The 23,766-nt window shown below is 51.9% G+C and overlaps 1 protein-coding gene across 1 annotated transcript; it reads left to right on the top strand.

Annotated features, from left to right (window-relative positions):
- Positions 1-4,275: 4,275 nt before the first annotated feature.
- SDR42E2 (short chain dehydrogenase/reductase family 42E, member 2) lies at positions 4,276-23,766 on the top strand. The gene is made up of 12 exons (XM_005898134.2): positions 4,276-4,347; positions 4,921-5,097; positions 5,582-5,677; positions 6,907-6,964; positions 7,644-7,762; positions 8,430-8,505; positions 12,509-12,591; positions 14,404-14,541; positions 15,069-15,134; positions 16,888-16,951; positions 18,974-19,047; positions 23,269-23,766. The coding sequence occupies exons 1-12, from the start codon at positions 4,276-4,278 to the stop codon at positions 23,506-23,508; spliced, it is 1,263 nt and encodes a 420-aa protein (XP_005898196.1). The 3' UTR covers positions 23,509-23,766.

Genomic DNA, 23,766 nt, shown 5'->3' with positions numbered 1-23,766 from the left:
TTCTGAAAGAGATGGGACTACCAGACCATCTGACCTGCCTCTTGAGAAACTTGTATGCAGGTCAGGAAGCAACAGTTAGAACTGGACATGGAACAACAGACTGGTTCCAAATAGGAAAAGGAGTACATTAAGGCTGTATATTGTCACCCTGCTTATTTAACTTATACGCAGAGTACATCATGAGAAATGCTGGGCTGGATGAAGCACAAGCTGGAATCAAGATTGCTGGGAGAAATATCAATAACCTCAGATATGCAGATAACACCACCCTTATGGCAGAAAGTGAAGAGGAACTCAAAAGCCTCTTGATGAAAGTGAAAGAGGAGAGTGAAAAAGTCAGCTTAAAATTCAACATTCAGAAAACTAAGATCATGGCATCTGGTCCCATCACTTCATGGCAAATAGATGGGGAAACAGTGGAAACAGTGGCTGGCTTTATTATTTTTGGCTCCAAAATCACAGCAGTTGGTGACTGCAGCCATGAAATTAGAAGACAGAAAGTTATGACCAACCTAGACAACATATTAAAAAGCAGAGACATTACTTTGCCAACAAAGGTCTGTCTAGTCAAAGCTATGGTTTTTCCAATAGTTATGTATGGATGTGAGAGCTGGACTGTAAAGAAAGCTGAGTGCCAAAGAACTGATGCTTTTGAACTGTGGTGTTGGAGAAGACTCATGGGAGTCCCTTGGATTGCAAGGAGATCCAACTAGTCAATCCTAAAGGAGATCAGTCCTGGGTGTTCATTGGAAGGACTGATGTTGAAGCTGAAACTCCAATACTTTGGCCACCTGATGAAGAGCTGACTCATTTGAAAAGACCCTGATGCTGGGAAAGATTGAGGGCAGGAGGAGAAGGGGATGACAGAGGATGAGATGGTTGGATGGCATCACCGACTCAATGGACATGAGTTTGGGTAAACTCCGGGAGTTGGTGATGGACAGGGAGGCCTGGCATGCTGCGGTCCATGGGGTCACAAAGAGTCAGACACGACTGAGTGACTGAACTGAACTGACCCCATGTAGTGGCCTTGCCCCACTACAGTCCCCCACTACGCCCCTTTTCATCTCTCTGAATCTGATTAATGAAGCAAGCAGCGTTAAAACAGAGTTGTGAGAATTGAGCAAGATACCTTACCACTTGCCACATAGCACGTGCTGGCTGAGGTTTTTCTCTTCCCCGCTCCTACCCACGCACACAAAGGAGGTTCATACAGGTGAAGCCTCTGCACTAGCCCTCTCCAAAGTAAGCAGCCCTTGGTGTTCTGGGTCAGCCTTGGAGTACAGCCCCGCCCCTAGCTCCACTTCATCAGCTGTGCCCACTCCTGGGCACATTCTTGCCTCTCTGCCACTGCCACTTGTGAATGAGTTTTCCAGGGATGGTGTGATCCATCTGGGTCCCCAGTGCAAGGGAAAGGACAGCACAAGAATAACCTATTAAATGTGGAACGATGGCATTGGAGAATGGATAACCCAGAGTTGGGTGGAGGATGCAAGAAATGAAGGGTAGACAGATGGGTGGAAGGGAGGAAAGAAAGATACAGAATGAACTGGATGGATGAAAAGCAGGATGGATTAAGTGGAAAGGCAGAATGTCGGTGAATAGATGAACGGACAAAAAACAGTTTTAAATTGGTAGAAGGCTGGATGAATAGACAGAGATGGATGGAAAAGTGGGGAAATGAATAGATGGAAAGAGAGGAAGCGGGGAGGGAAGGAAGGAGGGCAGGAGGAAAGAAGCAGGAGGCAGGCTGAACAGAAGGGACCGCGTGGGAGAGGACATGGATGGATAGGTGGGTGGAAGAAAGAAACACCCTTTCTTGGGGTTCAAGACGTCTCTGCAGGCAGGATCGGGCCCAGCATGCAGGACGTTCCTGCCCTCTCCCCACCAGCATCGTGGCCCATTTCACCCTCGACCGGCCGCGGTTTCCCCTCTGGGAGAGCCTGCGTGTCCCCGCCTTAGAGACCAAGGTTGTGGAGTGGGCAGCAGGATCAGGGGAAACAGGCGAGGGGCGGGCGCGGGGCGGTCCCCGAAGCCGCGGCCGGCTCCGCCCCTGGAGGCGGAGACCCCGTGGAGGCGGAGGCCCAGCAGCATCCGGCTCAGCATCTAGACCAACCGAAGCGCGGGCGCTGCCGAGATCACTCAGCGCCGCGGGAGCCCGGCCAGGTAAGCGCCGCTGGGGCGCCGGGCGCGGGGCACGGGAAGGGGGCGCGCGCAGCAGCCGCAGCAGGCAGGACCTGCCCAGCAGGAGGCTTTCAACATGGGATGGGTTGCCCCGCTCCTACCCACCCAGCGTGAGTGATGGGTCTGGAGTGGTCCCTGCCCCTCTCCCTGTTGCCTTTCACCCGACCCCGCTTTGAGTCCCCAGCGACCTGGATCCAGAGCCAGCCATTCACTCAGACTCTATCAGAGTTCGCAAATGTTCTCTGAGCCTCAGTTTCCCTCCCTGATGATGGGGGCAGTAAGCCTCCGCTGCACAAGGCTGCTGGGAGGATTGAATGCGGCGGTGCCGGGGCCAGCTCTTCTCTTAGCCCTAAGCTCCCAGAGGCAGAACCGCTCCCAGGGGTTTCATTCTTTCATTCAGCATCTGTTTAGTGACAGCCTGCTTTGTCCCAGGCACAAGACTGGGTGGGGGCCACGGACACTACCTGATCCAAGCCCTCCTGGCGCATGTGTGCCGGTGGCCTGTGAGGGCCCTGCCATCGGTAAGGTGGACAGGGTTAGTGGTTTCATCAGGCAGACGTGGATGCTGAGGTGCAGTAAGGTTAGAAGGACCTTACCCAAGGGCGCACCCGGGAAATTCGACCTGCGGCAGGGTCCCAACCTTTGTCACAGAAAGCATCCGCGTAGGATAGAAAAATACTCTGGTGCCACAGACTGTTTCCCAGCACAGAGTGCCAGGCCTGGTAGAGAAGGGTTCCACTCTGCGGTTCCTTCCCTCTCCTGCTGGGGGAACTGGACTCATACTCTGTGATGACTGAGATCTGGGGTGTCTCCCCTCCCTGTTACAGCCGTGAGTGCCAGAGCTTGTATGGCGCCTAACTATATCCCTCACTCAGAACTATGGCCAGCAGGGCAGTGACAGGAGACTAGAAGATACCATACAGCGGTCCCAGACTCTGTCCTGTGACCACCACCAGCAACACCTGTGCGCCCATCACTCAGTCACACATTTGCACCTGTTCTTTTTTTAACTTATCTTAAATTGAAGGATAATTGCTTTACAACCTTGTGTTGGTTTCTGCCATCCGGCAGCATGTATCAGCCATAGGGACACATATGTCCCCTCCCTCGCACCTGTTCTTTTTTTATAGCCACTGTGTGCCACGCGGAGCAGAGTTTACCTGTCTCTGTATCCGCAGGGCCTGGCACACTCTGGTAGACCCAGAATACACAGTACACATTGCTGCTGTTATTAATGATGATCATGGTGATCCGGCCTGTAGTCCAGCCTTATCCTCAGGTGGAGCAGGAGGTAGGGGGTGAGATGATGGTGACAGTGACTGACAGCCTGGCTCGCTTTAAGTCTTGAGTGAGGAGGACAGGATCCTCAGAGCCGGACCCCAAGGACCGCAGACCTTATCCTGAAGCCCACAGCGGGTTGGGCAAGCCTTGTGGTGTCAGCCAGCTGCACTACTGGGGACCTGGGAGAACCAGAGGCAGCAGTTGCCAGGGCAGAGGTGGTCCAGCCCTTGGACAAGTTACCAAGGCCCTTTGGATCCCATGTGGCTCCTCCCTTCTTTCCTCCTCCAGGAAGTCCTCCCCATTTCCCCATCAGAAAGCAGTCACCGCCGTGCCTCCCCCCGACCCAACCCAATCAGGTGGCATGATTTGATCCATCTCCCTCTAATACTACATGGGAACTGGGCTTTTAAGGAGCTGGTAGAGAAGTCGGGTGGGCTGCCGTCTATGGGGTCGCACAGAGTCGGACACGACTGAAGCGACTTAGCAGCAGCAGCAGAGAAGTAAGGCATGCTTGGTGTAAATCTCAGCCATGTGGTGTGGCTTTGGGCCCTGGGTTCCTGAGCTGTGAATCCCAAGTCCTTGGCTGCTTTGTCTCTGACTCTCTGAGGAAGGCAGCAGCCACCTTGGAAGTTCTCAAGATTCCAACAGGGATAGATTTGGGAACTCAGAGGGTCTCTAATTCCCACCAGCAAGTCCCCTAAGCCCCCAGGAGTGTGATAATCCACATGACTCAAGACAACTCTAGAGCATATGCTCTTCTGTTTTTCCCTACAGGTGGATAGATCCCGGGTCCACATGGCTCAGTAGAAGATGAAGCCCAACCCGGCAGTCTCCTCCCCAGAGGCCTGCAAAGCTGCAGGACAGGGCCAGCAGAGCTGCCCCGTCTGTCAGGCCTGGGGTGGGGTCTCAGGCCTGGGGAATGTGTCTGGACCTGGGCTGGGGCCTGGTATAGTTCCAGAACGTGGATCAAGGCCTGGTGCTGCTACAGAATATGGACCAGGGACTGGAGCAGTGTCAGGCCCTGGGCAGGGGCCTAGTGATGTTCTGGGACCCAGACAAGGGTCTGGAGCAGTGTCAGGCCCTGGGCAGGGGCCTAGTGATGTTCTGGGACCCAGACAAGGGTCTGGAGCAGTGTTGGGTCCTGGGCAGGGGCCTAGTGATGTTCTGGGACCCAGACAAGGGTCTGGAGCAGTGTTGGGTCCTGGGCAGCGGCCTAGTGATGTTCTGGGACCCAGACAAGGGTCTGGAGCAGTGTTGGGTCCTGGGCAGGGGCCTAGTGATGTTCTGGGACCCAGACAAGGGTCTGGAGCAATGTCGGGTCCTGGGCAGTGGCCTACTGCTGCTTTAGGAGCTTCACCTTCCCCTGGCCGAGAGGTAGGGCCTGGACCCAGGCGGGGATCAGGGGCTGGGCAAAGACCCAGTGAGCCAATAACAATCCCAACACCGGCTCAACAGCAGAAGACTCAGGCCACCCCTGGGCAGGCCTCAAGGCAGAAGGTTGTGGTCACCGGAGGAGCAGGCTACCTGGGCTTTAGCCTGGGTTCCAGCCTGGCCAAGAGCGGCACTTCTGTCATCCTGCTCGACCTCCGCAGACCCCAGTGGGAGCTGTGCCCAGGGACCGAGTTCATCCAGGTGCAGTGATGAGTCTTGGGGGATGGGCGGGGGGGCAGGGTGGGGGTGGAGGTCAGAGGTTGGTGTCTGATGTGTAACCAGTCGCTGGTAGTGAATGAAGAGCACAGGCTTCAGAGTCAGACTCCAGCTCCCAGCTGAGCCGCCACGGCCACAGGGCCCCACACCTCTGAGTCTCACGTCTTCATCCACAGAAAGGGGACACCAACAGTATCTGCTTCACTAGAGACTTATGGGGAGTTGAGACAGTGCGTGTAAAACTCTGAGCGCGTTCTCTGTGACTTAGCTCCATAGACGGGGCTGATGATGATGAAGACGGACGCCCAGTGGAATCATCTAGTAAATCCTGCCCCACAGCTTGTCCGGGCTCTGCAGATGCTGGGCCTGGGTGGGGTCAGGGGGCTGGCTCTGGGACCTGCCACAGCTGTAATGTCTGATTACCTTGGGCCCAGACCTCCTACCTCCGTGTCTTTCTCCTCTGTTTCAGGCTGATGTCCGCAATGCAGAGGCTCTGCACCGTACCTTCGAAGGGGTGGACTGTGTTTTCCACGTGGCCTCCTACGGAATGTCTGGTGCTGAGCAGGTGAGACACCCCCCACACACAGGGCTTAGGTCCTGGCTCTGCCCGCCCCCCTAATCCCTGGGTGTTCATTATGCTCTTCACCTATTCCAGGGAGGATTTGGGCTATACCCAGCCTACATTTGGCCCATGAGACCAAGTGCCAGTTCTGCCATTTTCTAGCTGTGTGACTAGGAAAGTTAAGTTAACCTCTCTGCACCTCTGTTTCCTCATCTGTTAAGTGAGGACACAACTAGAGCTAATGGCACAACCTCCCCAGACAGCAGTGTAACAGTATCTGTCAACGCATGCAACAGCCTTTGACTCAGAAACTACACTTACTTATGTATTTGCAGCATTGGTTTTAATAACAAAGCAGGAACTAACCAAAATGCCCAACTAATGGGGACTATTTAAATAAATTGTGATATAGCCTAACAATGAACTTCTATGCAGCCATTCAAAAGAAGGCGAAAGAATGAGGTAACTCAATATGCGCTGATAACAGAACAATTTCCTAGGTACTGTGGGGGAAAACAGCATTTGACACTTTTTTTTTTTTTTAAATAAAAGGCATATACTCACATTTGTATTAGAAATGGGAGGCAAATTTCTTCTTCGTTGCATACTAGTTTTACTGTTTGAGTAGTTTTAACCTTGTGATTGTATTACCTATTGAAAACAACTGCAACAAGAATAAATATAGCTTGAAAATCAGTATGGAACCCACTTCCCTGTGTGGTTGTAGGGATTAAATGAGATGTAAAGGCTTCGCTGTGCCCCTGACACACAAGCAACTCTCACTGTGGCCCAGTTGTTTTTATTTTTCACACCCCCGCCCTCTCACTAGGGTAGACGGCAGTATTACTGTCTTTGTCTTATGGATAAGGAAGCTGAAACTTCTAGAGCCAGGAAGCAATCCAACATATTTGAGGCTCTTTTCTGTGTGAAGCCCTGCATCAGGTCCTCTCATGGGGCTTATTAAATCCTGCCAACCATCCAAGGGACTCTTCCCTCACTTTATAGGTGAGGGAGCTGACTGCCAGATGGGGGCTGGAAATCCCCAGTAGCCCAGGCAAACGGGAGCAGAGAGGGGCACTAGAGCCCAGGGCCCCCACACTACCAGGGGCCCCTGGGAATCCCTGCCTCTGAGCTGCAGCCCCCCACCCCGCCCCACCCAAGCCCAGCCGCACACCCTCAGCTACAGGGCTGAGACAGCACCTCGACTCTCACACCTCCGTCTTGCCTTTTAGCTACAAAAAGAGCAGATTGAGTCTATAAACGTTGGAGGCACCAAACTAGTGATCGATGGTAGGCGCTCAGAGCAGAGTGTGACCCGCTGTGTGTTTGCTGCTTCTTTTCTTACCTGGGCTGCCGCAGGCCCAGCTCTGGGGGACAGGGCAGGGGGACAAAGGTGGGAACCTCCTCCCACCCCCTGCCCTCCCCCATGGAGGGTCTGTGGGCAGCACATCCTTCCTGTTCTGCAGGTGTGCCCAGGCCCTGGCATGGGGCTCAGTGTGACCTCAGTGTGTCTGGGGACACAGGAGTGGAGTTTGCACAGAGGGCTTAGCAGTTGGGAGCAAGAAACGCTGCTGAAGTTCCAAATGAGAAGACCCACCTCTGGGCTCTCAGGGCATGTCCTGCCTTATCCTCCCTCCTGTTTTTCTCTCTGATTCTAGAGTGTGTTTTCCTTATGTCCCCACTGAATGAGACTTTCTTCTGACCTGTCCCTGGCAAGGTGGCCACACTGAGAAGGAAGAGTGAGGCAGCCTGGCCCCCAGGGACTCTCAAAGCAGGGGCTTGACCCCTCCCCAAGTTAAGGGAAGGAGGCCCTTCCCTCCTGAGGCAGGATGTGTGCTGGAGGGTGGGTGGAGGACTCATCCAAGGAGGTCCCCAGGGGCACCCCTCAGCCAACTCCCTACTCACATCAGCGCTGTGTGTGTGTGTGTGTGTGTGTGTGTGTGTGTTGCTGTGTGACCTGTCGCTGCAGTTTGTGTCCGCCAGCGGGTTCCAAGGCTTGTCTACACCAGTACCGTCAATGTCGCATTCGGCGGGAAGCCTATAGAACAAGGCGATGAGGACTCGGTGCCATATTTCCCACTGGAGAAGGTACCTGGCTTCCTGGAGAGGTGGGCAGGGCGGACCTGGGACCCACAGTTCAAAGGGTAGGGATGGGCAGAGCCAGGGTCAACTTCACAACTCAGGGTGAGACCCAGGAGCAAAAAGTCCCCAAACAGCATGGTTCAAGCCCTCTCCTACTTCAGTCATGCCAGCAAGGGCTTTGAAATCACACCGACCTGGCCTTGAACCAGCAAAGCAACTTTCTACTGTGGGACCCTGAGCAGATCACTTCACTTGGAGGCTCTCCTTCTACACCTGGGCATGATAACACCACTCTGTGGGGATGTGGAGAGCTGGAAATGAGACGATTATGTGAAAATGCCACGTGAGCACAAGGATTCCATGTAAACAGTCCATCTGACATGCATCCAGCATCCACATCCCAGCGCAGCCGACGACCCAGTGCAGGCGACGTGGCTGACGGGAAGCTCCATTGTTACTGCTCTGAACTCTCTCCTCTGTTCGTGGCTCCCACCCAGAGGGAGAGGAGCGGCAGTAGGGCTCAGGGCTTGGCCATTTCCGGTGAGGGTCCCAGAAGTGAACTCCCGTATGGTCAGAAGCAAAAGTGCAGCCCTGGGGCCAGGAGGGCTGGGTGGTGTGATCAGCAGTGTCCCTGACCCCATCTGGTGGCTCTATTCTCCCTGTCCTTGAACAGCACATGGACCACTACTCCCGAACCAAAGCCATCGCTGACCAGTTGATCCTCATGGCCAATGGGACGCCTCTCCCAGGTAAGTACTGGGGGCCTGCTCACAGCCAACATGCGTGTCCCCTACTGCCTCCCTGAAGGACATGAGCAATTCTCGCTTTTAGCTGGTATGTTTCTGAGGCCCAGCTTCCTTCTAAAGGACACTTCCCCAGGGCCTTGGACATTCATCATCCAACACATTCTGAGCACCCACACCCAACAGGGATACAGCCTGGAGAACATCAGATCCAGTCTCTGCCCTCACGTTGCTCATGGTCTGGTGGGGAGACACTTGGGTTAGCCCAAGTCTAGCCCTCTTTTCTGCCACATAGGTGGGCATCCAGTATGGGGGAATCCTCTTCTAGATAAAAAGAGTACAAATTTATGAATATGCAGTGAGGCGTGGTGCTCTGGAAGGGCTGTGCAAGTGAGGGACGCTTCAGGAACTCCCAGAAAAATTGGCCTTGGCTGCCCAACTGGATTACCTCTTCTTATCATATTGTCATAAAGAATAATAATAGAATAAGGACTGGTGGCAGCATGGTGCAGTGGCTAAACACCCACATACCAGCATCAGACTGAACTGAGTTCAAACCCCAGCTCCACCACCTTTCAGCAAAAGTCTCCTATCTCTTGACAGCATCTGTGTAAGGCAAGAGACCCAGTTTCTTTCCAAACTCAGGAGTTAAATATATTAAAAGCCCTTGCTATCCAAATTATATTTGCTTTTTGAAATTCAGAAACTAAAAAGAATCAGAAAAGCTGGTTTCTCTCACTGTCTACACTCAGGAGCCAAGTGGATTTAGAGGGTGAAGGTTGCTTGGTATCATAATCCCCAAATTTACAGGACAGAAAACCGAAGCTAAGAGGTTAACTGACCTAGATCAAGGTCACACGGCTCTTAGGTGGCAGACGTAGGGTTTGAAAAGGCACCTCCCCCCAGGGGAGTCTAACACCAGAGCCTGGGGCTAACCACTTAGCCCCAGGCTCCACTTAGTGCTCCACTTAGCTGTGGCTGAGTGGTCTCTGAGCATGAACACTTCCCCCTAAAATCCCCCACACCTCACCCCTCACCCTGGACCTGTCAGGCCTCAGTTGTTTATCCCAGTACGAATATCCAGCTGTGTTTCCCAGAAGTTTGAGCCTGCGCAGTAGAACTCTCTTCTCTATCAGGGCCTCCCCTGGATGGACCTGCGCTCCTACAAGTCAGACACCTAATCCTCCAGCTGAGAATTATTTATACAAGCATCCCCAGCTTTCCATGGTCAGGACAGTCATGGATACCCTGGGCCCCACCCCTCTGTGACGTAGCCGCCCAGTACCCCACTGGCCAATGTCAGGTGCAGCCCAACCAGCCTTCCCCCAACCCCCACTCCATGCCCAGGTGACCCAGAGTTTAAAATTAGCTCCAGGCTGTCTACAGAAAAGCTCACCTGATACCTGCCTCGCAGGAGGCCTGCCACAGTCTCCCTGGGTGATTTCCAGTCCCTGCTCCCCCAGCTGGTCCCTGAGAGACTCTGCCTCTAGCCTGGCAGGGAGCAGCCTGGGCCCTATAGCAGAGTCTTCAGACTTGCAGACCCAAGCTCCATGTGAAGGCTCTGTGTCTTTATGTCTCTGGGTGTGTGAGTGTCCTGGGGCCACCAGCACAAATCACCACTAACCTGGTGGCTCGAAACAGCAGAAATTTCTTCTCTCACAGTTCCTATAGTTCACAGTCAGATGTCTGAAATCCAAGTGTCATTTGGGCTGCGCTCCCTCCAGAAGTGTGTGGGAGAATCCTTCCTTGACTCTTCCGGCCTCTGGTGGCTCCAGGAGCTTGGGGTCCTTCTTTGGTATGTGGCCGCATCACTTGGCGTTGGTCTCCGCCTCTGTCTTCATGTGGCCTCTCCTCTTCTCCCTTTGTGAGTGTCTTATAAAGCCACCTGACATTGGATTTAAGGCTCAACAGGATAATCCATGGAGAAGGCAATGGGACCCCACTCCAGTACTCTTGCCTGGAAAATCCCGTGGACGGAGGAGCCTGGTAGGCTGCAGTCCATGAGGTCGCTAAGAGTCGGACACGACTGAGCGACTTCACTTTCACTTTTCACTTTTACGCATTGGAGAAGGAAATGGCAACCCACTCCAGTGTTCTTGCCTGGAGAATCCCAGGGACAGAGGAGCCTGGTGGGAGGCCGTCTATGGGGTCGCACAGAGTTGGACGCGACTGAAGTGACTTAGCAGTGGCAGCAGGATAATCCAGGATAGTTTCATGTTTAGATCCTTAATTACATCAGCAAAGACCCCTTTTCCAAGTAGGGTAGCATCCATGGGTTCCAGGACACAGACATAACTTTTCGGGCCCACCATTCAACCCACTACACTGGGCTTTATTGTTAAGTGAGGGTGTTGGAGAAGGAACAGTCAGGATGGCTATAGAGCAGTCAGGAGCAGGCTATGACCCTGTGATACCGTCCCTGGCTAATTTATGAAGAAAAGGGAATTTATACTGGAAGGATATGTGATAGCTTCTGGAAAATATCATCCAGAAAATGACCACCAGGGTTTAGAAATGACAGGGTCGGGGTGATTCTAGGGAGCTGGGAGGCAGTATCTGGTGATCAGTCTCTCAGGGTGAGCCCACTCTAAGGATTTTAGATCCATGTTAGTGGGATGCACAGAGTTATGTTCCTGGGTGAGAAGATGGCATTGACTCAGCCTGGGTCTTGGAACGCCACCTCAGAGAAAAGAAATGTATCTACACTGACATTCCACCACCCCCAACCTGGTGCAAAGGGGAAGGAGCTTCCAAAGAAAGGTGGGCTTCTGGTCCCAGAGGATGGCATACACTCAGCTCCCCAAACTGGGAGCAGGCTGCTTGGGGAACCTGAGCCTTGGGGGAAGTGGAACATCTACCAGGAGGCACTATCTCAGTTAAGGAGATGGGGTTGGGAGTCAAATAATTTACAAATAGTAACTGAAAAAAATTTTAAATAAATTAGAATAAATTGAAATTTTTGTAGACTTTCTTAAGACTTGAATATGTTTGGGGCAGCTCTTCAGGCTATATACCCCTAGACCTCCCCCCACAGGGTGACAGGCTCCCACTTCCACCAATGGGGACCCCTCAGCAGAGAATTTGGGAAGCCCTGGACCAAGCTCTATCTTAGTCTGGAGACTCTGCTGACACAGCAGAGAGGGGGGACAGACCTCCAGCTCTCATGCGGATGGCTCTAGTCTTCCTTTCTGGTTGTCTGGAAAGGGTAACTGCAACCACTAGTTACAAAGCATCCAGGTGAAGAGACCAAGGCTGAGAGAGCTGAGGGTCAGGGAGCTGAGTTGTTAGTATTGTGCCACCAGAGGTGTGAGTGGAAACAGCTTGAACCTGGATCTCCATCTCAGCTCCACTAGGTTGAGCTGTGTGCCCTTAGGCAAATCACATCTCTTCTCTGAGCCTTGGCTCCTTTATCCATAAGACAGGGATAATAACAGCTCTCACCTCCTAGGGCTGCCTGGAGGGGAAAATTCCAGGCTTACCAGAGCATCAGATAAAGGCACCAGACACGTAGCAAAACCTCTCTGAGAGCGCTATGGACCTTAGCTAATGACTAGAAGAAAGAAAGAGCTATAGCTATTGGCATGAGGGCATGTGGGTCCATGCACATCTGTAAAATGGGCACAGTAGGACTCTCGTGGGAGTCAAAGGCGATCACATCTATCAGAGCTGGTTAAACTCTCATGGGCCATGCACTTAAGTGTTGCCTCTGTTACTGGCCTGTGAGTTTTGTGAGTTCAGGCACCATTTCTTGGTCCTCCTGGGATTCTTCACAGCATCCATCCCAGGACCCAGTGCAGAGCGAGTGGGGAGGGGGATGATTCTCAATAGTGTTTGTTGAATGACTAGCTGATCTACTGAGAGAATAATTAATTGAATGAGAAAACTCCAAGGACCTGCCTATCCCACTAACCTGTCCAGGTAGGACCAGGAGATGTGGACAGCCTTTCTATCCCCCTTCCTGCTCATCTACCCCTTCCTAGGCCCCTGACTGCGCTCCCCTGTGTCATAGGAGGAGGCTCTCTGAGGACATGTGTGCTCCGGCCCCCAGGGATCTACGGCCCCGAAGAGCAGAGGCACCTGCCCCGTGTGGCGGTACGTTGTTCCCACCTGAGGCCGGAGGCACGGGGGGGAACCCGGCTGGAATTGTGTGAATGAGGACCCGTGGTCCCCATGTCAGTCTTGGGTCAGTGCCCCAGAGGGGGACCCTCGGTTCTGGGATAACTCCTGCCCCCACCAGGCCCACCAGGAACAGAGTTCTTGGGGGTACTCCAGCCAGGCCTGGTACCCATAGAGAAGACGTGGAGTTACAACCCCAGAGAGGCAGAAGAAACTGTTGCCCTGCCCAGATGTGGGCTCCCTGAGGGCCAGAGGGCTCATCTCATGCTGCTGGCACCAGGGTCTCCACACAGAAAGCCTCTCTCCAAACAAAGCTGGGTGCCAGGGATATGGCTGCAAGGGGCTCTAGATCCTGTCCTCAGATTTCTCACAGCCTAGTCAAGGAGACAGGTGCCACAGTCACAGATTCAGGGTGGTATGGGTTGAGGTGAGAGGGAGAAGATGGGAAGACAGCAGAGAGGGCCTGGCAGGGGGAGTCCAGGAGGGCTTCCTGGAGGAAGTGACACCTGTGCTGTTTGAATAGGGAATGAGCTAACCAAGCAAAGCAGGTAGTGGAGAGAAGGTGATCCAAATAGAGGAGAGAGTTTGGGCACAATGCTGGAAATGAAAACCGGTTCCAGGTTTGGGGATGTACTTCCATGGTGGGTGAGACAGTAAAGAATCTGCCTGCAATGCAGGAGACCCAGGTTCAATCCCTAGGTCGGGAAGATTCCTGGAGAAGAGAATGGCTACCCATTACAGTATTCTTGCCTGGGAAATGCCATGGACAGAGGAGCCTGGTGGGCTCCAATCCATGGGGTCACAAAGAGCTGAACACAACTGAGCGACTAACAGTGAACAAAACAGACAATTCTGCCCCCCTCCCTGTGGGCTTTGTATTCCCACAGGAAGGGAGACAGAATAAACACCTTACATGACAAGGAATATTCGAAGGTGGGGGGACTGTGGAGAAAGAGGAAAAGTGCTGTGGGGTGGGGGAAAGCTGGGGTGCCAACAGTCAGGAAGCCTCTTCGAGCAGGGACGTTGAGCACCTTGAGGTGACCGGTGTATCACACAGATAGGCAGAACCTTCCAGGCAGAGGGCACGGGAGGTCCAAAGCCCTGAGGTGTGAACCTGCTGGCATGTTCCAGGCAGGAGGACGAGGGCTAGAGCTGAGTGAGACCGAGGGGTTTGGTGGGAGACAAGTCAGAGAGTAGCTGCGTCCAGAGCAGAAGGGTCTCCTTAGCCATCTGACCTACTGGAAAGGAGTCTCAAAGGTTCTGAGCAGAGGAGACGTGGTTTGACTTAGGATTAAAAAAGATCCCCAGCTGCATGGAGAACAGCCCACAGGGGCTGAGGGTGGAAGTGGGGACCAGTTAGGAGGCTATTTCAGTGTCCAGGTGAGAGATGGGGTGGCAGTCAAGGCAGTAAGCAGTGGCTAGACGCTGGACTGATTGTAACAGCTGAGACAACTGGGTTTGCAGATGGGTTGGGTGCAGAGAGGGAGGGAGGGAGGCGACAGCCAGAGTGGGCTGCAGAGCTTTGGCCTTAGCCCTGGGTGCTGTGGGCCGAGGGGAAGCAGGGGTGGCCAGTTGGGGTCGGGCACTCACAGGACAGGGCAAGTCAGCCTTGTCTATCTGGCAACCAAACGGGCCACCAAGTGGAGATGTCTGTCAGGAAGGTTTAGTGGGGCTGGGACAGAGGGGTCTGACCTGAAGCTAGAAATTTGGGAGCTGTCTGCACAGAGAAGGAATTAAAAGCCATTCCAGGCTTTGTCAGTGTTTCTTACCCTGTCCCCCCTCCACCAGAGCTACATTAAGAAGAGGTTGTTCATGTTCCGATTTGGGGACCGACGGACGCAGATGAACTGGGTCCATGTTCGCAATCTGGTGCAGGCACACGTGCTAGCCGCCGAAGCCCTCACTGCCGCCAAGGGCCACGTGGCTGTGAGTCTCCTGCAGTGCTCCCCTTCCTTACCCCCCAGGCTGCAGGTAGGTGCCCCCCATCCCTACAGGATTCCTGGCTCACACACAACAGATCTCCCCAACTCAAGTTGCCTCATGGGCTTGTCAGCCCAGGAAAGCTGGGGGGTGGCTGATACTTTTTAGAGCATTGTTAGCTCCTTGAAATGACCCTGGGAGGCAGGTGGTGTTGATCCCAGAGTGACAGTCACCAAATGCTAAGCATCTTACATACATTGTTATAGTTCACCTTTAGAGCAGCCCAAGAGGGAGATCCCATTATTATGCTCCCATTTCTCAGATGAAGAAACTGAGGCACAGAGTTTAAGTGACTCTGTCGAGGTCATACAGCTAGTCAGTTGGCAGCCCCGGAATCCAAAGGGACTTGTTCAGATCTTTCTCCAGGGCTGCTTGGGAGAATGGGGAGTTGGGCAGCTTCTAGGAGCCGTCAGAGAGGACGGGGTCAGGTGATGGCCTGTGCCTGACATCCCCCTCCCCGCGTGTCCCCTCAGAGTGGGCAGGCGTACTACATCAATGACGGGGAGAGCGTCAACCTCTTCGAGTGGATGGCCCCACTGGTAGGTGCCCAGACAACGCCACCAACTCAAGTGAGAATTCCGGGATCCCCACGTCTTCTTTCCCTGTCACCTTTTCCTCCTTCCAAAAGCTCAGAAGGTTTCACATTAAAGGCCAGCTCTGGCAACAGTGTCCATTTGGGAGACACTGGACCTGGGTCATGACCACCCATTTAGGAGGCCAGGAGCTCCCCGAGTTTGCCACGGTCCCTCTCAGCCTGCTTCCTGATTTATGTTGATGTCTTGTGAAGTTTGCCTTGTGGGCCCCCCACCTCCGTACTATATAGGGAGGCCCTGAAAGAGGTAAGTAGGAGGTGGACAAAGCCCAAAGGGAGGTGCTGGCCTTCACAAAGGGAGGCACAGCCCCCATGCTGAGAATCCCAGCCTCCTCTCCCAGCAGCCTACAGACTCCTTGAAGGGGTCGACCAGAAACCCCACACTGGAGGATATATCTTTGGGGTATTCAGGCCCTTTGCATGTCAACTTTTAACAACTTTATTAAGATATAATTTATAGGCCATACAGTTCACCTATTGAAAGCATACAAGCCAATGGTTTTTAGTATTTTAAGAGTTGTATGACCATCACCAAAACACATTTTAGAACATTTTGTCACCTTCCCCAAAAAGAAAGTGAAAGTGAAGTCGCTCAGTCGTGTCCGACTCGTTGTGACACTATGGACTGTAGCCTACCAGGCTCCTCTGTCCATGGGATTTTCTAGGCAATAGTACTAGAGTGGATTGCCATTTCCTTCTCCAGGGGATCTTCCCAACCCAGGGATTGAACCCTGGTCTCCTGCATTGTAGACAGACGCTTTACCTTCTGAGCCACCAGGGAAGTCCCAAAAAGAACCCCTCCAAAAACCAGACTCTTTGGCTGTCATTTCTGTTTACCTCTCCTCCCACCCCACCCCTAGCCATAGGCAACCACTAACCTCCTCCCTGCTTCTATAGACTTGCCTGTTCTGGACATTTCCTATGAACAGAATCATACATTTGGGCTCTGTGTTAAGTTTCTCTCATTTAGCATAATGTTTTCAGGTTCATCCATCTTGTGGATGTGTCATATCGGCGCTGCATTCTTTTTTATTACCAAAAAAAAAATATTCCATTCAGTGGATATGCCAAATTTTGTTAATCCATTCATCAGTTGATAGAAATTTCAGTTTTCCCTTTGGGGGTGTTATCAGTAATGCTATTATGAACATTTGTGTATAAATAGTTGTGTGGACATACATTCTCATTTCTCTTGGGTCTACACCTGGGAGTGGAATTCCTGGGTCATACATTCCCAGGTGGTGCTAGTGGTAAAGAATCTGCCTGCCAGGGCAAGAGATGTGGGTTTGATCCCTGGGTCGGGAAGATCCCCTGAAGGAGGGCATGGTAACCCATCCAGTATTCTTGCCTGGAGACTCCCCATGGACAGAGGAACCTGGCGGGCTATCGTAAATTCTATATAAGTGCCTTAGTGTGTGTTTGGGTGAAGCAGATGTAAAAAATGACTAGATGGGAATGAGCCCAAGTTTAAAAACCCACTCTGTGCAACCAGCTCCCACTTAATTTTCCAGGTTATAGCATGGATTTCATTTAAAGACTGGTGTAAACGTAGGGCTGGCTGTGGGGTCTGCCCGCTTTGGTGGGCAGCTGAGGAGGGGCCAGGGGGTGCTCTGATAACTCTGGGGTAAAGGCAGTATGTGGTCTCTGCATGCTAGCCCTTCAGGTTCTGTTTTCTCGCCTCAAGCCATGTTTCCTTGCAGTTTGAGAAGCTGGGGTACAGCCAGCCGTGGATCCAGGTTCCTACTTCCTGGGTTTACCTGTCAGGTAAGGAAGGGAGTGTGTGTGTGAGAAAACCCTCCATGTGCCAGATGCACATGCATTATCGTCCCCATGTTCAGTCACTCAGTTGTGTCTGACTCTTTGCAAACCCATGGACTGCAGCACGCCAGGCTTCCCTGTCCTTCACTATCTCCCGGAGCTTGCTCAAACTCATGTCCCTCGAGTTGGTGATGCCATCCAACTATCTTATCCTCTGTCATCCCCTTCTCCTCCTGCCTTCAATCTTTCCCAGCATCAGGGTCTTTTCTAATAAGTCATCTCTTCATATCAGGTGGCCAAAGTATTGGAGTTTCAGCTTCAGCATCAGTCTTTACAATGAATATTCAGGATTGATTTCCTTTAAGATTGACTGGTTTGATCTCCTTGCTGTCTAAGGGACTCTCAAGAATCTTCTCCAACACCACAGTTCAGAAAGCATCAATGCGTTACTTCATTTTAAACCCAGAGCCAGGACCTAGCTGGGATGAGTGGGGCCATGAGGGCACAAAATTTAAGGAAACCCGCACTCTCAGGAGTCAAATGCTCCAAGCCTGATCTGCACTTGCCCAGCCCTGAGAGCAAGTGCCTCCTTAAATTTGCCCTCAAGGAACCTTACTCCCCTCACCCTAGTCCTGGCCCTGTTTAAAGTCTATCCCACTTCCCAGGTGGGTATGATTAGGCCCATTGTAAAGATGAGGCAACTGAGGCCCCGACAAGTTAGCAGCCTGCCCACAATGCCATGCTGAGAAAGCAGGAGAGGCAGAATTCACACTGTGCTCGGCTGACTCCATAGCCCACTTCCAGCCCCTCTGCTGTGCTGGAAGGTGCTTAGCCAGGTAGAGGAGAGGCTGCCCCATCCACCAGGGTCAACCTGGAGTTAAGGCTGCTTTGGGACATGTTGAGGTTCAGTTTTGACCCTGGGCCTTTCCTGGTGGCTCAACAGTAAAAAAGTCTGCCTGCAGTGTAGGAGACCCAGGCTTGATCCCTGGGTTGGGAAGATCCCCTGGAGAAGGGAATGACAACCCACTCCAGTATTCTTGCTTGGAGAATTCCATGGACAGAGGATCCTGGCAGGCTACAGTCCATAGGGTTGCAAAGAGTCAGACACGACTGAGCGACTAACACTTTCACTTTCGCCTCCTCAGTCTTTACTCTCACGGCCCGGTGTCTCTCTGCTGGCCTCCTTCCAACTGGAATGCTGAGCGTGTGTCAGGCATGGAGTGATCAGCCCCAGGGGATAAGTGGCCCTCCAGTCACAGATAATTGAGTTCCTGGAAAACCTCAGCTGGATCTGTTGCTCTTTAAGAGCACTGGCATGCTTGCCATTGAAAGCTGGGGTTTGCAGACTTCTCTCTCCCAGGGCACCGGCACAGAACGGCTTCCCCTGCACAGCATCTCCAAGAGTGACACTCCTGACTCCCAGCTGAGAAAAGTTCAACTGCAGGTTCTGGCAGTTTTAGTGAATTACCTATGAATTCCCAGTTCCCAGTGAGCTATCTGTAACTCAGTGCTTCTTACCCTTGGCTGCACAGTAGAATCACCTGGGAGCTTTTAAAATCTAGAAATGCCTCAGCCACATCCCAGACCTATTATCTCAGCATTCTACAGGTACAAAGGGGTGGGGGAAGCTGGAATATTTTTAAAAAAGTGATCCAGTATAAAGCGCATGTTGAGTTCAATCACTGCCCCAACTTCTTTCTCTCTGACTCAAGAGAGCATACCGAATAGAAGTCAGTGAGAGAGACATGATTGTAGATATCACTTTGAATCTGCTCAGATTGATTTTAAGATGTCAGGCTTTTAATATTAATAACAACTTACTTGTGACATATTTCATCACCAAGCAAGGTGCCCCAGGCTGTGCTGAGAAACTGATTTAAAGGAATCCCAAGGACAGAAAAATGTTGGCAAAGTGAAGACTACTCCTAGCAAAGCAAATAATGCCCCCCAACTGACTTGCCCCTGAGAGCCTCCCTGGAGTTTGTGAAGAGCAGGCACCTGTTCACTGGTCCCTCTCTCCCCACACAGCCACGGTGATGGAGTATTTGCATCTGGCCCTGAGGCCCATCTGCAGCCTCCCGCCGCTGCTCACCCGGAGTGAGGTAAGTGGGCTGCTGTGAGGGGAGCCCCTGTGCCCTTCTTCCTGCCCCTTCTCCACTCCTACTCTGACACCATAACTGGATGCTTGTCTGAGGTCTCAGAATCTCCCATGTGCGCCCAAATCTAGGGCCAGCTCTTTTATCATGTCCCAGCCTCTGGGCTTTGGCTTAGGCTGTGCTCTCTTGGTCTGAAGGGTGATAGCTCCAAGCCCATTCTTCATCACTGTCATTTCATTCATAAGCAGCTTGCCTTCCCAGCCAGACTGGAGGCTCCCGAAGGCAGGTTCCATGACATTCACCTTCTGGAATGTCTCCACTCCCCAACAGCTGTCACTGTGCACACACCGCCTGTTGACTCAAGGCTCACAGTTTGAGGCTCACAATTCCTGCTCACTGAATAAGTATATATTAATTAAGGACCTACTGTGTTAACGACACTGTTCTCAAATAACAATGATGCATTTTCTATTTGCATATGGAGTTTAAAAGAGATGTTTTGTTTTTATTTAAACATTACTTTTTCATTTATTTCTTTCTTTATTCTTAGGTGCACTAGGTCTTCATCGCTATATGCAGGCTTTCTCTAGTTGTGATGAGCGGGGGCTACTCTTCCTGAGGAGCATCGGCTCGAGGTGCAGGGGCTTCAGTAGTAACAACACACAGGCTCAGTAGTTGTGGCTCATGGACCCTAGGGCACATGGGCTCCAGTAGTTGTGGCACATGGGCTTTAGTTGCTCTGAGGCATGTGGAACATTCCCAGACCAGGGATTGAACCCATGTCCCCTGCATTAGCAGGCACATTCTTATCCACTGTACCAGCAGGGAAGTCCTAAAAGAGAGGATGTTTTAATGCAGATTGTAAATAGTAAAGCAACAGTGGTGTTCGGTGTTACTTGCAAAATCCTTCCTTTCTCCCTTGACTGTCCCTGATGCACTGCTAAGTTAGGAAGGCCAAAAAGATTAGTATCTCATTTAATGGTGAAAAATTGTGAGCACTAGAGTGAACCAATCATTGATTGGTTCAGGGCTTCCCAGGTGGCTCAGTGGTAAAGAATCCGCCTGCCAATGCAGGAGACGCAGGAGATGTGGGTTTGATCCCTGGGCCGAGAAGATCCCCTGGAGGAGGAAATGGCAAACCACACTGTATTTTTGCCTGGAAAATCCCATGGCCAGAGGAACCTGGTAGGCTACCATCCATGGGGTCCCAAAGAGTTGGACACAACTGAGTATGCATACACATACCAAGGTCCCACCTAGAATTGACTTCACACTCAAAGCTCAGTGCTCCCCACCTCAGAGAATCAAGAATGGGCCATGAAAAGAAGCAGTTCCCTATGGTTTCTCCTTTTAACCATCTGGACTAGCACAGAAAAGAGAAAAATAAAAATAGGGACCATCTATTGTGTGATGATGAAATACCAGGCACTGTGTTTATCTCATTTAATCTTGACAACCACTACGCACTGTGGATTCTGTTATCACTTCCATGTACAGAGGAGGAAATGAAACACACAGTTAGGGGAGGGGGAGAGGGTGAAATAACCTGCCCATCACTATTTACTTATGTAGCAGCACTGAGATTTGAACCCAGACTAGACCTAAAAGATTCCAAGCTTAACCATTAGCTTGTGAAATGTCAGGAATCATATTCACATAAAATAGCTGCCAAGGTGCTGCTGAATTGTGGTCGGGCTGGGCGCTGGCTCCTCTGTCTTTCCCCTGTCTGTCTCTGGTTTCCTTGTTCAATTTTGGAGCAAAGGATCCCTAGTTAGTTGTGAAGTTTCTGGGCACCGTGGCTCAGGCGCCCTCTGCTGGCCAATCTATTACATACTAACCAGCCCTCTAGTTTGACTTCCTAGCCTTTTTTCATTCGTTTCACATGTATTGAGCTCCTACTGTATGCCAGGCATTGTTCTAAGGAATGAAGGTAGGGCTGACCTTACTTCCTATTCACATATACTGTTCAAAAGAGGATTTTTTTTTTTATTGAAGAATAGTTGATTTACAGTGTCTTAATTACTGCTATATAGCAAAGTGATTGTTATATATCCTTACATTCTTTTTTAAATATTCTTTTCCATTATGGTTTGGGGCTTCCCTTGTGGCTCAGCTAGTAAAGAATCTGCCTGCAGTGCGGGAGACCTGGATTTGATCCCTGGGTTGGGAAGATCCCCTGGAGAAGGGAACGGCTACCCACTCCAATATTCTGGCCTGGAGAATTCCATGGACTGTATAAGTCCATGGGGTCGCAAAGAGTTGGACACGACTGAGCGACTTTCAAATATATATATAATCTTGGGGGAGTTGTGTTGGGTCTTTGTTGCTGCATGCAGGCTTTCTCTAATTGCAATGAGCGGGGACTACTCTTCTTTCTGATGCTTCTCACTGTAGTGGCTTCTCTTGCTATGGAGCACAGGCTGTAGGTATATAGGCTTCAGTATTTGCAGCTTGTGGGCCCTAGAGTGTGGGCTCAGTAGTTGGAGCCCACAGGCTTTAGCTGCTCTTTGGCACATGGAATCTTCCTGGACCAGGGATCAAACCCATGTCCCCTGCATTGCCAGGTGGATTCTTATCCACTGTACCACCAGGGATGTCCATATCATAGAATATTGAATATAATTCTCTGTGCTATACAGGCCCTTGTTGTTTATTAAGAGAGGATGTTTTAATGCAGATTATAAACAGTAATAATCTGTTAATCCCTGGTGGCTCAGCCAGTAGAGTCCACCTGCAATGAGGGAATCCTGGGTTCGATCCCTGGGTCAGGAAGATCCCTTGGAGAAGGAAATGGCAACCCACTCCAGTATTCTTGCCTACAGAATTCCATGGACAGAGGAGCCTGGTGGGCTACAGTCCACAAAGAGTTGGACATGACTAAGTGACTAACTTTCACTTTCACAAACAGTAAAGCAACAAGTGGTGTTTGGTATTATATGCAAAATCCTTCCAGTCCACTCTCTGATTTGACTGTCCCTGATGCTCTGGTAAGTTAGGAAGGGCAAAAAGAGTATTATCTCATTTAATGGCGAGTTCACAGTCCATCCAAAGAGGAAGACCGCCCAACAATCAGGCAACTCAAAACACTGTGATAAAGACTGTATTGGGGGAAGTGATGAGAAACTTCAGAGTACACAGAAGAGGCACATAAATCAATTCTGAGGAAGTTAGGGAGGGTTTCCCAAAGGAGGTGATATCCAAGCCTGAGATCTGGGACCCCTGTTTATCTACTTCATAGCTGTATCCCCCAAAGCCCTGAACTTGCTAACTGAGGCAAAAAGAGACAAGAACTGGCCTCTCTCCCTCTCTCCCCACACTAGCATCCAAGATCAGGGGCTTGACCCCAACGGCTGTTACAGGGCCACAGCAGAATCAAGCAGCTAGTGGACTCCTTCCCAGTGTTCAGCTGAGGAACTAAAGCAGAAGAAATGAACTAAGTGGGAGGGTATCCTCCCAGTCCTAACATAGCAGGGAAAGGCATGGGCTAGAATTTAGCTCCCTTGTGTGACCCTGGGCAAGTCGCTTAACCTCTCTGATCAATTTTCAAGAGGAGCCAGTGGTATTAGCATTTCAGAAGATTAAATGAGAGGAGGCCCAGAAAGAATTCAGTCCGACAGGCACGGGGTGCTAGCTCAGCAGTTGTTAGCTGTCGGTACTTCCTTTGAAGCCTGTGGGCCCCAGGACTTCTGCCAGCAGGGAAGGTTGCTCAGGCCCTGGAGAGTCATCACTTCTGCATAATTGAATTCCTCTCTTAGGGAAGCTCAGTTAATAAGCAAGGGAGTGCCCTGGGACCTGCCTGCCCAGACTCGATCTGGGGCTGTGGGCTGAAAAGCTCAGGGTATACCCTGGAGACACTTGTTTCCGGAGAGCTGCACCCAGGCTATAGGCAGAATGTATCAAGGTTCTCCTGAGCCCCAGCATCTTCTAGGCCAAGGAAGGGAGTGCAGAGGTGGGGCCTTTATTTTTGGGGGACTGAGAAATTCAGTAAGGTGAGGAGATGCCGAAAAGACATCGGGGAGGCGACGCCCTCAAAGAAAATGGGAGCGGAAGAGAGAAAGGAAGTCCTCCCCATGAGGACATGGAAGGCGCAAGATCCAACACTTTGGGAGGTCCTTTTAAATCGCTGTGCGACGCAAGGGGAATCCCTACCCTCTCCGGTCCCAGTGAAACAAGGTTGCCTCCCACGCCCACTAGTCCCGCCCCGCGGCTGTCCCGCTCTCCCCGCAGGTGCGCAGTGTGGCCGTGACACACACCTTCCAGATCGCCAAGGCCCGCGCCCAGCTTGGCTACGTGCCGGACAAGTTCAGCTTCGCGGATGCAGTAGAGCGATATGTGCAGTCAACAGCCGGGCGGACCCGCGGCTCCAACGCGCGGACGCTCCTGCGGCTGCTGCTCGGGCTGTTGCTGTTCCTTGGCCTGCTCGTCCTGGCCCTGCGCTTCCTAGGCCTGCAGCCGTCCATCATCTGACCGTCGTCGCCGGCCCATCCCTGCTCCCGCCTGGCCTTCAGGACTCGGACCAGACCCTGCTCCGCCCTCCGGACTTGGGCGCACCCTGGAGTCCTGGACTTGTCCCCTGCCACGCCCTCTGGGCTTGGATCTGCCCGGGGCTCAAATGGCAACCCACTCCAGTATTCTTGCCTGGAGAATTCTATGGACAGAGGAGCCCGGTGGGCCACAGTCCATGGAGTCTCAAGAGTTGGACACGACTTAGCTACTAAATATCAT

The sequence above is a fragment of the Bos mutus genome, chromosome 25, assembly GCF_027580195.1.
Source record: "Bos mutus isolate GX-2022 chromosome 25, NWIPB_WYAK_1.1, whole genome shotgun sequence".
In the NCBI taxonomy this organism is placed as follows: domain Eukaryota; kingdom Metazoa; phylum Chordata; class Mammalia; order Artiodactyla; family Bovidae; genus Bos; species Bos mutus.
The sequence above is the reverse complement of the archived record's forward strand: the minus strand, read 5'-3'. Positions and strand labels throughout refer to the sequence as shown.

What these genes read in the sequence shown, in the direction of transcription:
- SDR42E2 (XM_005898134.2), top strand. Translation starts at nt 4,276, where the DNA reads ATGAAGCCCAACCCGGCAGTCTCCTCCCCAGAGGCCTGCAAAGCTGCA. An exon ending in CAGGGACCGAGTTCATCCAG is followed by an intron (nt 5,098 to 5,581) that starts GTGCAGTGATGA and finishes CCTCTGTTTCAG; the next exon opens with GCTGATGTCCGCAATGCAGA. An exon ending in CAATGGGACGCCTCTCCCAG is followed by an intron (nt 8,506 to 12,508) that starts GTAAGTACTGGG and finishes CCTGTGTCATAG; the next exon opens with GAGGAGGCTCTCTGAGGACA.